The following is a 13,998-nucleotide window of genomic DNA, read 5'->3' as shown; positions in this document are numbered from 1 at the left end:
CCCCCTAACTCCCCCTAACTCCCCTAACTCCCCCTAACTCCCCCTAACTCCCCCTAACTCCCCTAACTACCACTAACTCCCCCTAACTCCCCTAACTCCCCCTAACTCCCCCTAACTCCCCTAACTCCCCCTAACTCCCCCTAACTCCCCCTAACTCCCCTAACTACCACTAACTCCCCCTAACTCCCCTAACTCCCCCTAACTCCCCTAACTACCCCTAACTCCCCCTAACTCCCCCTAACTCCCCCTAACTCCCCCTAACTCCCCTAACTACCACTAACTCCCCCTAACTCCCCTAACTCCCCCTAACTACCCCTAACTCCCCCTAACTCCCCTAACTCCCCTAACTACCCTAACTCCCCTAACTCCCCCTAATTACCGCTAATTACCGCTAACTTTCCCCCTAACTCCCCTAACTACAACCCTAACTCCCCCTAATTACCCCTAACTACCCCTAACTCCCCTAACTACCCCTAACTCCCCTAACTCCCCTAACTACCCCTAACTCACCCCCCTAACTCCCCTAACTACCCCTAACTCCCCTAACTACCCTAACTCCCCTAACTACCCCTAACTCCCCCTAACTACCCCTAACTCCCCCTAACTCCCCTAACTCCCCCTAACTACCCCTAACTCCCCTAACTCCCCCTAACTCCCCTAACTCCCCTAACTACCCTAACTCCCCTAACTCCCCCTAACTCCCCTAATTACCGCTAACTCCCCCTAACTCCCCTAACTACCCCTAACTACCCTCTAACTACCCCTAAATCCCCTAACTACCCCTAACTCCCCCTAACTCCCCCTAATTACCCCTAACTACCCCTAACTCCCCCTAACTACCCCTAACTCCCCCTAACTCCCCTAACTCCCCCTAACTACCCCTAACTCCCCTAACTCCCCCTAACTCCCCTAACTCCCCTAACTACCCTAACTCCCCTAACTCCCCCTAACTCCCCTAATTACCGCTAACTCCCCCTAACTCCCCTAACTACCCCTAACTACCCTCTAACTACCCCTAAATCCCCTAACTACCCCTAACTCCCCCTAACTCCCCCTAATTACCCCTAACTCCCCCTAACTACCCCTAACTCCCCCTAACTCCCCTAACTCCCCTAACTCCCCCTAACTCCCCTAACTCCCCTAACTCCCCCTAACTCCCCTAACTCCCCCTAACTCCCCTAACTCCCCTAACTCCCCCTAACTCCCCTAACTACCCCTATCTCCCCCTAACTACCCTAACTCCCCTAACTCCCCCTAACTCCCCCTAACTCCCCCTAACTCCCCTAACTACCCCTAACTCCCCCTAACTCCCCCTAACTCCCCCTAACTCCCCTAACTACCCCTAACTCCCCCTAACTCCCCTAACTACCCCTAACTCCCCTAACTACCCCTAACTCCCCCTAACTACCCCTAACTCCCCCTAACTCCCCCTAACTCCCCTAACTCCCCTAACTACCCCTAACTCCCCCTAACTCCCCTAACTCCCCCTAACTACCCCTAACTCCCCCTAACTACCCTAACTCCCCTAACTACCCTAACTCCCCCTAACTACCCTAACTCCCCTAACTACCCCTAACTCCCCCTAACTACCCCTAACTCCCCTAACTCCCCCTAACTACCCCTAACTCCCCTAACTACCCCTAACTCCCCTAACTACCCCTAACTCCCCTAACTCCCCCTAACTACCCCTAACTCCCCCTAACTCCCCCTAACTACCCCTAACTCCCCCTAATTACCCCTAACTCCCCTAACTCCCCCTAACTCCCCCTAACTCCCCCTAACTACCCCTAACCCCCCTAACTAAACCTAAGCTGTGATAACAGCACTGACCTGCTCCAGCTTGGCTTTGACGGTCCGTATGTCGACGTCCTTCAGCTCCACGTTGTCCTTCTGCATCTGGACGTCAGACGCCAGGTTGGCCAGCTCACTCTGCAGTCTGGACACTTCCTGTATCAGGGACCAAACACTGTTACTCTCCTGGACACCTCCTGTATCAGGGACCAAACAGAGTCTTACAACGCTGTCACCTGCTCTTGGTCTGTAACTCTCTCTCTTTCTCTGTCTTTTCTCTCTCTCTCTCTCTCTGTCTCTCTCTCTCTCTCTGTCTCTCTCTCTCTGTCTCTCTCTCTCTCTGTCTCTCTCTCTCTGTCTCTCTCTCTCTCTCTCCCTCCCTCCCTCTCCCTCCCTCTCTCTATATACAGTATGACATCACAGGGGGTCAGTATGACATCACAGGGGTCGGTATGACATCACAGGAGGTCGGTATGACATCACAGGGGGTCAGTATGACATCACAGGGGTCGGTATGACATCACAGGGGATCAGTATGACATCACAGGGGGTCAGTATGACATCACAGGGGTCAGGGGTTACCGCTTGGCAGGCGGGGACGTCCTTCTTGCAGAGCCGGTCCAGGTCTGACAGGGAGTACTTCAGCCTGGTCTGGACCCCCAGGGCCTGCACCTGCACCTGCTTAAGCTCCACCTCCTTACGCCTCAGCTTCATCAGACCCTGTCACATGACCAGGGTCATACCTCATAAATCAGCCTGCCTCCTACACCGAAAAACTGCAAAATAGCTTCATACTAGCTTATCCTGATGTGATTTAGAAAATGTAAGGATACTGGGTGGTAGAACGCACATATCTAGGACAAGTCATGAAAGGAGGGGTCCTGAAATTTGATCGAGTGCAAAGATATTTAAAAACATTTACTCACGGCCGTTCTAGTGTTAATATGTGTGTGTGTGTGTGTGTGTGTGTGTGTGTGTGTGTGTGTGCGTGTGTGTGTAGGTGGTGGTGCAGTGTGTGTGTGTAGGTGGTGGTGCAGAGTGTGGGTGTGTGTAGGTGGTGGTGGTGCAGCGTGTGTGTGTGTAGGTGGTGGTGCAGCGTGTGTGTGTGTAGGTGGTGGTGGTGCAGCGTGTGTGTGTGTAGGTGGTGGTGCAGCGTGTGTGTGTGTGTAGGTGGTGGTGCAGCGTGTGTGTGTAGGTGGTGGTGCAGCGTGTGTGTGTGTAGGTGGTGGTGCAGCGTGTGAGTATGTAGGTGGTGGTGCAGCGTGTGTGTGTGTAGGTGGTGGTGCAGCGTGTGTGTGTGTAGGTGGTGGTGGTGCAGCGTGTGTGTGTGTAGGTGGTGGTGGTGCAGCGTGTGTGTGTAGGTGGTGGTGCAGCGTGTGTGTGTGTAGGTGGTGGTGGTGCAGCGTGTGTGTGTGTAGGTGGTGGTGGTGCAACGTGTGTGTGTAGGTGGTGGTGCAGCGTGTGTGTGTGTGTAGGTGGTGGTGCAGCGTGTGTGTGTGTAGGTGGTGGTGCAGCGTGTGTGTGTGTGTAGGTGGTGGTGGTGCAGCGTGTGTGTAGGTGGCTGTGCAGCATGTGTGTGTGTAGGTGGTGCAGCGTGTGTGTGTGCAGGTGGTGGTGGTGCAGCGTGTGTGTGTGTAGGTGGTGGTGCAGTGTGTGTGTGTGTAGGTGGTGGTGCAGCGTGTGTGTGTGTAGGTGGTGCAGCGTGTGTGTGTGTAGGTGGTGGTGCAGCGTGTGTGTGTAGGTGGTGGTGTAGCGCGTGTGTGTGTAGGTGGTGGTGCAGCGTGTGTGTGTGTAGGTGGTGGTGCAGCGTGTGTGTGTGTAGGTGATGGTGCAGCGTGTGTGTGTGTAGGTGGTGGTGGTGCAGCGTGTGTGTGTGTAGGCGGTGGTGCGGCGTGTGTGTGTAGGTGGTGGTGCAGCGTGTGTGTAGGTGGTGCAGCGTGTATGTGTGTAGGCGGTGGTGGTGCAGCATGTGTGTGTGTAGGTGGTGGTGCAGTGTGTGTGTGTGTAGGTGGTGGTGCAGTGTGTGTGTGTGTAGGTGGTGGTGCAGCGTGTGTGTGTAGGTGGTGGTGGTGCAGTGTGTGTGTGTGTAGGTGGTGGTGCAGCGTGTGCGTGTGTAGGTGGTGGTGCAGCGTGTGTGTGCAGGTGGTGCAGCGGCGTGCAGCCTCACGCGCAGCTCAGCAGTCAGCGCCTCCTTGCGGTCTGTGAGCCGGGCCATGTCCTTCTCCTCCCAGCGCCGCGCGCTGCTCCTCAGGCTGCTGGACCCCCCGGAGATCACCCCCGACTTAGAGAACATGCTTCCGTCCAGGGACACCGTCTGCAGGGAGGACAGACAGAGATCACCCCCGACTTAGAGAACATGCTGCCGTCCAGGGACACCGTCTGCAGGGAGGACAGACAGAGATCACCCCCGACTTAAGCCCAATTAATGCTTCTGCGTCGAATTTACGCGCGCCTACGCAAGGGCTCTCCCATACATAGCCTTTATTTATGTAAACCAGCTCCTTTCCCTTCTTGTTGTTTTTGTTTATTTTTTTCTTTCCTAGCACCAGGGGAGCCACCCCTCCCAAATTTCGTTGTTTGGTACCTGTACTATAGAAATGACAATAAAGACCATTCATTCATTCATTCAATTTATAGTTTTACGTTGGTCGCGTCGCGTCGCGTTGGTCGGTGTACTCATAGCGGCATAATAGCGATCAAAAAACGTATTTTTGTTATGCTTGTTGTAAAGAAAATGTCTATAATGCATTGAAATGACAGTAAACTAAGATAATAAGATGGTTATCATACATTTTCACATCTTTATTAATAAGTAGGGGTGTAACGGATCACAGATAATCCGTGATCCGTACGGATCGCCCCCCACGGTTCGGCACGCACGTGTACCGCGGATCAATTGCAAAATGTAACCAAGTAATAATATTACTTAATATTAGTTAATATCCCTTGTAAATCACAATGTAGAGTTTCCATGAAAAGATAGACGCGACAGTTGCGTGCTTTGTTTTACTCTAAAGCGCAATGATAGGTTGATAATGGGGAAAAAAATCCAGAACAACAAGGCTGCGTTCGTAAATTCGCTCTGGAATCTGATCAGCATTCATGGAACGCCTCTTGTCCAATCAAATTACTTGGTCCCTTTATGATGTCGGACCCAGTGTGCTCTTCGGCGCTCTCAGAGCAAATTTACTAACGCAGCCCAAGTGTATCATGGCGAGTGCTGCTAATGTTGGTGACAGAGAAGAACTCGAAATGCCTCCCTCGTCATTTAAATCCCATGTATGGGAGCACTTTGGCTTCTCTGTCAATTACAGTATATCTCAAAAGTGAGTACACCCTTTAGATTTTTGCAAATATTCTGTTATATCCTTTCAGGGAATAACATTATCCTAGTGAAACTTTGATATAACTGAAAGTAGTCAGTGTGCTGCTTGAATAACAGTATAGATTTATTGTCCTTTGAAAATTACCCAGTACACAGCTGTTAATGTCTAAACAGCTGGCAACAAAAGTGAGTACACCCCATAGTGAACATGTCCTAATTGTGCCCAATGGTGTTGTTTTCCCGCCCTGGTGTCATGTGACTCGTTAGTGTTACAAGGATTCAGGTGTAAATGATAAGCAGGGCTGTTAAATTTGGTGTTTTGGGCACAATTCTCTCTGAATGCTGGACAACATGGCACCTCATGGCAAGGAACTCTCTGAGCGGCTTATTATTGCGCTTCACAAAGATGGCCTTGGCTATAAGAAGATTGCCAACACCCTGAAAATGAGTTGCAGCACAGTGGCTAAGATCATACAGCGGTTTTCCAGGACAGGTTCCACTCGGAACAGGCCTCGCCAGGGTTGACCAAAGAAGTTGAGTCCACGTGCTCAGCGTCATATCCAGAGGTTGGTTTCCAAAAATAGACGTGCGAGTGCTTCCAGCATTGCTGCAGAGGTTGCAGAAGTGGGATGTCAGCCTGTCAGTGCCCAGACCATACGCCACACACTGCATCAAATCGGTTTGTATGGCCGTCGCCCCAGACAGAAGCCTCTTCTGAAACCGATGCATAAGAAAGCCCGCAAACAGTTTGCTGAAGACAATGAATCCAAGAACATGAGTTACTGGAACCATGTCCTGTGGTCTGATGAGACCAAAATAAACCTGTTTGGGTCAGATGGTGTCCGGCGTGTGTGGCGGCACCCTGGTGACGAGTACCAAGACAAATGTGTTTTGCCTACAGTCAAGCATGGTGGTGGCAGCATCATGGTCTGGGGCTGCATGAGTGCTGCCGGCACTGGGGAGCTGCATTTCATTGAGGGACACATGAATTCCAATATATACTGTGACATCCTGCAGCAGAGCATGATCCCCTCTCTTCGGAAACTGGGCCGTAGGGCAGTTTTCCAACATGATAATGACCCTAAACACACCTCCAAGATGACAACGGCCTTGCTGAAGAAGCTGAAGGTTAAGGTGATGGACTGGCCAAGTATGTCTCCAGACCTAAACCCAATTGAGCACATGTGGGGCATCCTCAAGAGGAAGGTGGAGGAGTGCAAGGTGTCCAACATCCGTGGGCTCCGTGATGTCGTTATGGAGGAGTGGAAGAAGATTCCAGAAGCAACCTGTGCAGCTCTGGTGAATTCCATGCCCAGGAGGGTTAAAGCAGTGCTAGATAACAATGGTGGCCACACAAAATATTGACACTTTGGGCACAATTTAGACATGTTCACTATGGGGTGTACTCACTTTTGTTGCCAGCTGTTTAGACATTAACAGCTGTGTACTGAGTAATTTTCAATGGACAATAAATCTATACTGTTATTCAAGCAGCACACTGACTACCGTACTTTAAGTTATATCAAAGTTTCATTAAGATAGTGTTATCCCCTGAAAGGATATGACAGAATATTTGCAAAAATCTAAAGGGTGTACTCACTTTTGAGATATACTGTATAACAATGACGGACAGTGTCATTGGAAGTGTGGTCGATAAAAAAGTTACGGTGTTTAAGCGTTGTGCAATGAGAAAGTCGTACGAGCATGGCCACACATTTGCCGCGACATCACCCTGGTGTGTTGACGGGAGGCACGAAAAAGGCAGCTTGACAACTTCTGATAATGTAGCCAATTTTTTCATACCATGTTTAAAGTAAGGTTTCACTTTATTATTTAGTTAAAAGTGGCATAAAACATGTTTATTTGTCTGCTATAAAGAGCCCAGTGATTCACTGCTGCAACCAGGTGCCTCCCCCCTCTCTCCTACTGCATCATTTAAGTTGAATGTGTGTTTCTGTTTAATATGTAGCCTAATGTTTGAGTGTAGAATATGTTATGTATGTATATATATATACCAGTTTTGACATCTTGAATGTTGTTGGGTTTTACACAGTAAAAGTGGTGTTTTTACAGAATTCGAGGAAAAAGCGTTTTATTTTTATTTTTATGTCTTGTGTTGATCCGAAAAATGATCCGTGACTCAAAAACCGTGACACGATCCGATCCGTGAGTTAGGTGATCCATTACACCCTTATTAATAAGTAATTACAGAAAAAGTAAATGACATTACTGTCATGACTTCCGCATTTACGAGAGAGTCGGAATGTGACGCTACCAAGCGGACCAATCACAGTTCTTATAGATAACTTTACATTAAATATGTCTATCATAAATATAATTTAAACCCAACGAACAGCCATGGGGCTCCCTCTAACTAATCATTTATTTCTAAATAAACAGGATTGTACATCTCGTAAATGTCATTTTTGGAGAGGTGCGCGTCAACCTACGGCGTAGGCTGCGGGCCTACGCAAGCCTACGCGTAGGCTACGCCGTCGATTTTACGCAGAAGTATAAATTGGGCTTAAGAGAACATGCTTGCCGTCCAGGGACACCGTCTGCAGGGAGGACAGGGGGACATTACTATCCCCCAGCACTGCGTCTCCTGAGACACCTGCTTTTCCCTTTTACTTCCCCTACACTGTGCCTCCTAAGACTCTACTGCCCTACTTCTACTGTCTCTTCAGTGTCTATAAAAAAATAAAATAAAAAAATAAAAAGACTTTTTCACGACAACTGCCAGTGGCCCCTGGCCTGAGCTAGATTACTCTTTCTGCTACGACTGGTGGATTGATGATTCACTTGCATAGTCAAATGTATCGATTGTAAGTCGCTTTGGAATAAGGCGTCTGCTACATGCCAAACATGTAATGTAAATGTAAAGGGGTGGGACAAAATATCGATACAGCGATTATCGTATCGTGGCCTCTTGCGATATGTTTATCGTTTCACACAACACATTTTCTGGTCTGACCTTTTCCAAATAAAATCGATTCCACACACACACAGACACACACACACCACACACACACAGACACACACACACCACACACACACAGACACACACACACACACACAAACACACCTTGAGTCTCTGGGGCCCGTCGAAGGCGGTGCTGCGGGCGTCTCTGATGGTGTCACACACACACACACAGACACACACAGACACACCCACACACACAGACACACACACACCCACACACAGACACACACACACACACACACACACACACACACACACACACACACACAGACACACCCACACAGACACACACACCCACACAGACACACACACACACACACACACAGACACACACACACACACACACACACACACACAGACACACACAGACACACACACACCCACACACACACACAGACACACACACACACAGACACACACAGACACACACACACCCACACACAGACACACACACACACACAGACACACACACACACACACACAGACACACACACACCCACACAGACACACACACAGACACACACAGACACACACACACACACACACACACACACACAGACACACACACAGACACACACACACACACAGACACACACACACACACACACACACAGACACACACACACACAGACACACACACACACAGACACACACACAGACACACACACACCCACACACACAGACACACACACACAGACACACAGACACACACACACACACACACCTTGAGTCTCTGCGGGCCGTCGAAGGCAATGCTGCGGGCCTCTCTGATGGTGTCACACACCAGGGTGTCGCCACAGACGAACTGCACCACCTTCCTGAGGGGGGGGGCCGTCTGCACCACGTCCACCAGCATCTTGGCCCCCGCCACCTCCCGCAGACGCTCGTTCAGGGGGACCACCTGCACAGGTGAGGGAGTGAAGCTTCGTTTATACACAGGGTTCCTTCCCACGCCTTCTGGAACATCACATTCAAGCACCTTTCAACGACTTTCAAGACCCAATTCCCTCAAATTCAAGGACCCAACACGGCGTAGTGTGAGACGGAACTAGACGTCCAGGTAGTCTCTCTCCTCTCCCTCCTCTCCCTCCTCTCTCCCTCCTCTCCCTCTCCCCCCTCTCTCCCTCTCCCCCCTCTCACGTTCAGGTAGTCACGCTCCTCTACCTCCTCTCTACTTCCTCTCTCCCTCCTCTCCCTCCTCTCTCCCTCCTCTCCCTCCTCTCCCTCCTCTCCCCCCATCTCCCCTCCCTCCTCACGTCCAGGTAGTCACTCTCCCTCCTCTCTCCCCCCTCCCCCCTCCCCCCCCCCCTCCCCTCCTCACCTCCAGGTAGTCTATAGGCAGGAAGGTCTCTGGCGCGGCCCTCTCCTCTCCCCCTCCTCTACCTCCTCGCTCCCTCCTCTCTCCCTCCTCTACCTCCTCTCTACCTCCTCTCTCCCTCCTCTACCTCCTCTCTCCCTCCTCTCTCTCTCCCCCCCCCCTCCCCTCCCTCCTCACGTCCAGGTAGTCACTCTCCCTCCTCTCTCCCTCTCCCCCCTCCCCCACCCCCCCCCCCCCTCCCCTCCTCACCTCCAGGTAGTCTATAGGCAGGAAGGTCTCGGGTGCGGCCCTCTCCTCTCCCCCTCCTCTCCCTCCCCCCCTCCCCTCCTCACCTCCAGGTAGTCTATAGGCAGGAAGGTCTCGGGTGCGGCCCCCCCCCCCCCCCCCCCCCCCCCTCCCCTCCTCACCTCCAGGTAGTCTATAGGCAGAAAGGTCTCGGGTGCGGCCCTCTCCTCTCCCCCTCCCCTCCTCACCTCCAGGTAGTCACTCTCCCTCCTCTCTCCCTCTCCTCTCTCCCCCCCCTCTCCCTCTTCCCCCTCTCACGTCCAGGTAGTCTCTCTCCTCTCCCTCCTCTCTCCCTCCTCTCCCTCCTCCCCCCCCTCTCCCCCTCTCCCTCTCACGTTCAGGTAGTCACTCTCCCTCCTTTCTCCCTCTCCCTCCTCCGCCCTCCCCCCCCCCTCACGTCTAAGTAGTCACTCTCCCCCCCCCCCCTCCCCTCCTCCCCTCCAGGTAGTCTATGCAGGAAGGTCTCTGGCCTGGCCCTGTCCTCTCCCCCTCCTCTCCCTCCCCCCCTCCTCACCTCCAGGTAGTCTATAGGCAGGAAGGTCTCGGGTGCGGCCCTCTCCTCTTTGGCGTAGGCGATGCACTCCCGCGCCACCTTCTCAGACGACACCACGATGGCGTTCATGTAGCGGCCGAACACCTTGGTCACGGCCAGCTGGTACCTCTTATGGATGGGGCTGCACAGGTCCACCAGGCGCCCCAACTGGGGGGGGGAGACACGCAACAACATTAGATTTCTAAACCAGCACCCGTCCCCTGCTTGCCTGCTGTTGATTGTTTGTTCAGGGTTCCTTCCCACACCTTCTGAAACATCACATTCAAGCACCTTTCCAGGACTTTCAAGACTCAATTCCCTCAAATTCAAGGACCCAACACGGCATAGTTTGAGACAGATCTAGATGAGGATTTATATAATAGGAACAGGGAGCGGCATATTGAGCGGCCGCTCCCAAGGGGGGTATAGGACTATTTCCCGACAAGGATCCGTCGCGCAACACCGCCCCCATTCAAGCACTGACCCATGTCTATTTTCAAAAACTTTTAAGACCTTGATTTCTTTTTCTCAAATTCACAAACTTTCAAGTATTTCAAGGACCCGTGGGAACCCTCGTTTGTTGGTCTGATTTCTCCTTGGCTTGTAACTGTTCTTGTTCTCTGCTCTGTTTTGTCTTGTCATGTTCAATGTGTTTTAACTTGTGTATTTCTTTTACCAGGTACTGAGAACCACAGTACCAAGAGTAACGTCTGGAAACCCTCCGTTTGGTAGATGGTAAACAGACAGACTATGCCTTATTCCAAAGCTCTTTACAACGGCCTCTCATTCACCCATTCACACACACATTCACACCCCAATGGCGGCAAGCTACCATGCAAGGCGCCGGCCCGCTCACTGGGAGCAATTTGGGGTTTAGTGTCTTGCCCAAGGACACTTCGACATGTGGCCAGTCGGGGCTCGAACCGCCGATCTGCCAACCTTGCGATAATTAGACTCTACCGGCTCTACCTCCTGAGACACAGCCGCCCCATCTGGGTTGTTTAGAAGTCAAAGGTACAGAGTACCAAAGTACCAAGAGTACGTCTCTCACCACAGTCTCTGGGTACAGTGTGTGTGTGTGTGTGTGTGTGTGTGTGTGTGTGTGTCTCCTCACCACAGTCTCTGGGTACAGCCTCCTCAGGTGTGTGTGTGTCTCACCACAGTGTCAGGGTACAGTGTGTGTGTGTGTGTGTGTGTGTGTGTGTGTGTGTGTCTCTCCGCACCACAGTGTCAGGGTGCAGTCTCCTCAGGTGTGTGTGTGTGCGTGTGTGTGTGTGTGTGTGTGTGTGTGAGTCTCACCACAGTGTCAGGGTGCAGCCTCCTCAAGTGTGTGTGTGTGTGTGTGTGTGTGTGTGAGTCTCCTCACCACAGTCTCTGGGTACAGCCTCCTCAGGTGTGTGTGTGTCTCACCACAGTGTCAGGGTACAGTGTGTGTGTGTGTGTGTGTGTGTGTGTGTGTGTGTGTGTGTCTCTCCGCACCACAGTGTCAGGGTGCAGTCTCCTCAGGTGTGTGTGTGTGTGTGAGTGTGTGTGTGAGTCTCACCACAGTGTCAGGGTGCAGTCTCCTCAGGTGTGTGTGTGTGTGTGTGTGTGTGTGTGTGTGTGTGTGTGTGTGTCAGGGTTTCCGTTAGAAAAATTTGGTGCCGGTCAACGTGTCCGGGAAGATTTCAATGTGTCGGACAAACGGGAGAAATTCCGGTCATCATATTAGAATATAATATAGGTGTTTGTCGCGGTGATTAGCTGTTGTATAGCCTATATAGGCCTATGCCATTTAATGTCTATTTCTCATCCGATACGATTAGATCGCGAACTATATAATAATATAGGCGTTCATGATTCGCATGCGCTACTATGGCATAATATGTCCAGGGCTGCACGCGCGCCACACTGGGCAGCCTAGTCACCTTTGCTACTTTGAATTACGACTGTAGGCTACTTTAAGATGTTTATTTCAATTGCATTAATGGGATTTGAGTATGTAATTGGTAATTTTAAGTATGCCTAGTTTAGCTTTTGATGGCTATTTGAACGGACTGCATCGATCGATCAATGAACGGACTCCACATTACGTTAACTGCAGTGTGTTAAATAGTTTCACGACAGTAATGTACGTTTTCTATATTCTCTTTCCAGTTTTACCCTTTTTATCAATAAAACAACGTAAATTCTCTAACCACGTCTCGCTGATTGGGAAGGTATTAAGTCTAGCTGCCTGTCAAATCATGCTTACTCGGACTCGGGAGTATGAGAATGAGGAGGATGTATCGGGGGGATACACACCCGTGGACTATTTCAATTTAGTGGCACAAATTAAACTCTAACACTATAGATAGACTAAATTGAACTAAAATGATGGACACCGACTGAATGACTGAGTGGGGGGGGAAGACAGGTCTCAAATGTGGAACTATTATAACATTTAATACATAAAGATAAAACATACACAAATATATAACATTGATATCCTTAAACTCAAATGTAGTGTGGTGTTGTCAACCTAATCTAATCAATCCTAATCTAATGGTGGGGATGTTATACTCTGAATCTCCCGACTCAGGGCTGGAACGGGCACGGGCACTTTTTCTCAAATTCACAAACTTTCAAGTATTTCAAGGACCTGTGGGAACCCTCGTTTGTTGGTCTGATTTCTCCTTGGCTTGTAACTGTTCTTGTTCTCTGCTCTGTTTTGTCTTGTCATGTTCAATGTGTTTTAACTTGTGTATTTCTTTTACCAGGTACTGAGAACCACAGTACCAAGAGTAACGTCTGGAAACCCTCCGTTTGGTAGATGGTAAACAGACAGACTATGCCTTATTCCAAAGCTCTTTACAACGGCCTCTCATTCACCCATTCACACACACATTCACACCCCAATGGCGGCAAGCTACCATGCAAGGCGCCGGCCCGCTCACTGGGAGCAATTTGGGGTTTAGTGTCTTGCCCAAGGACACTTCGACATGTGGCCAGTCGGGGCTCGAACCGCCGATCTGCCAACCTTGCGATAATTAGACTCTACCGGCTCTACCTCCTGAGACACAGCCGCCCCATCTGGGTTGTTTAGAAGTCAAAGGTACAGAGTACCAAAGTACCAAGAGTACGTCTCTCACCACAGTCTCTGGGTACAGTGTGTGTGTGTGTGTGTGTGTGTGTGTGTGTCTCCTCACCACAGTCTCTGGGTACAGCCTCCTCAGGTGTGTGTGTGTCTCACCACAGTGTCAGGGTACAGTGTGTGTGTGTGTGTGTGTGTGTGTGTGTGTGTGTGTGTGTGTGTGTGTGTGTGTCTCTCCGCACCACAGTGTCAGGGTGCAGTCTCCTCAGGTGTGTGTGTGTGCGTGTGTGTGTGTGTGTGTGTGTGTGTGAGTCTCACCACAGTGTCAGGGTGCAGCCTCCTCAAGTGTGTGTGTGTGTGTGTGTGTGTGTGTGTGTGTGTGTGTGTGTGTGTGTGTGTGTGAGTCTCACCACAGTGTCAGGGTGCAGTCTCCTCAGGTGTGTGTGTGTGTGTGAGTGTGTGTGTGAGTCTCACCACAGTGTCAGGGTACAGGGTGTGTGTGTGTGTGTGTGTGTCTCACCACAGTGTCAGGGTGCAGTCTCCTCAGGTGTGTGTGTGTGTGTGTGTGAGTGTGTGTGTGAGTCTCACCACAGTGTCAGGGTGCAGTCTCCTCAGGTGTGTGTGTGTGTGTGTGTGTGTGTGTGTGTGTGTGTGTGTGTGTCAGGGTTTCCGTTAGAAAAATTTGGTGCCGGTCAACGTGTCCGGGAAGATT

At 50.9% G+C, this 13,998-nt stretch overlaps 1 protein-coding gene across 1 annotated transcript in view; it reads right to left on the bottom strand.

The window, feature by feature from the left end:
- Positions 1–13,285, bottom strand: part of LOC308154428 (structural maintenance of chromosomes protein 1B-like) — a gene marked incomplete at both ends in the record, with an annotated part of 27,547 nt that extends 14,262 nt beyond the window's left edge. The window contains 7 exons of the mRNA XM_080527589.1: positions 1,831–1,947; positions 2,374–2,511; positions 3,959–4,105; positions 8,824–9,000; positions 10,217–10,402; positions 11,349–11,370; positions 13,263–13,285. Of these exons, the coding sequence (XP_080383715.1) occupies positions 1,831–1,947; positions 2,374–2,511; positions 3,959–4,105; positions 8,824–9,000; positions 10,217–10,402; positions 11,349–11,370; positions 13,263–13,285 (810 nt within the window). The remainder of the gene's footprint in view (positions 1–1,830; positions 1,948–2,373; positions 2,512–3,958; positions 4,106–8,823; positions 9,001–10,216; positions 10,403–11,348; positions 11,371–13,262) is intronic.
- Between the last annotated feature and the right edge of the window lie 713 nt (positions 13,286–13,998).

Source organism: Nansenia antarctica, assembly GCF_963989245.1.
Source record: "Nansenia antarctica genome assembly, chromosome: 3".
Taxonomy (NCBI): Eukaryota; Metazoa; Chordata; class Actinopteri; order Argentiniformes; family Microstomatidae; genus Nansenia; species Nansenia antarctica.
The sequence above is the reverse complement of the archived record's forward strand: the minus strand, read 5'-3'. Positions and strand labels throughout refer to the sequence as shown.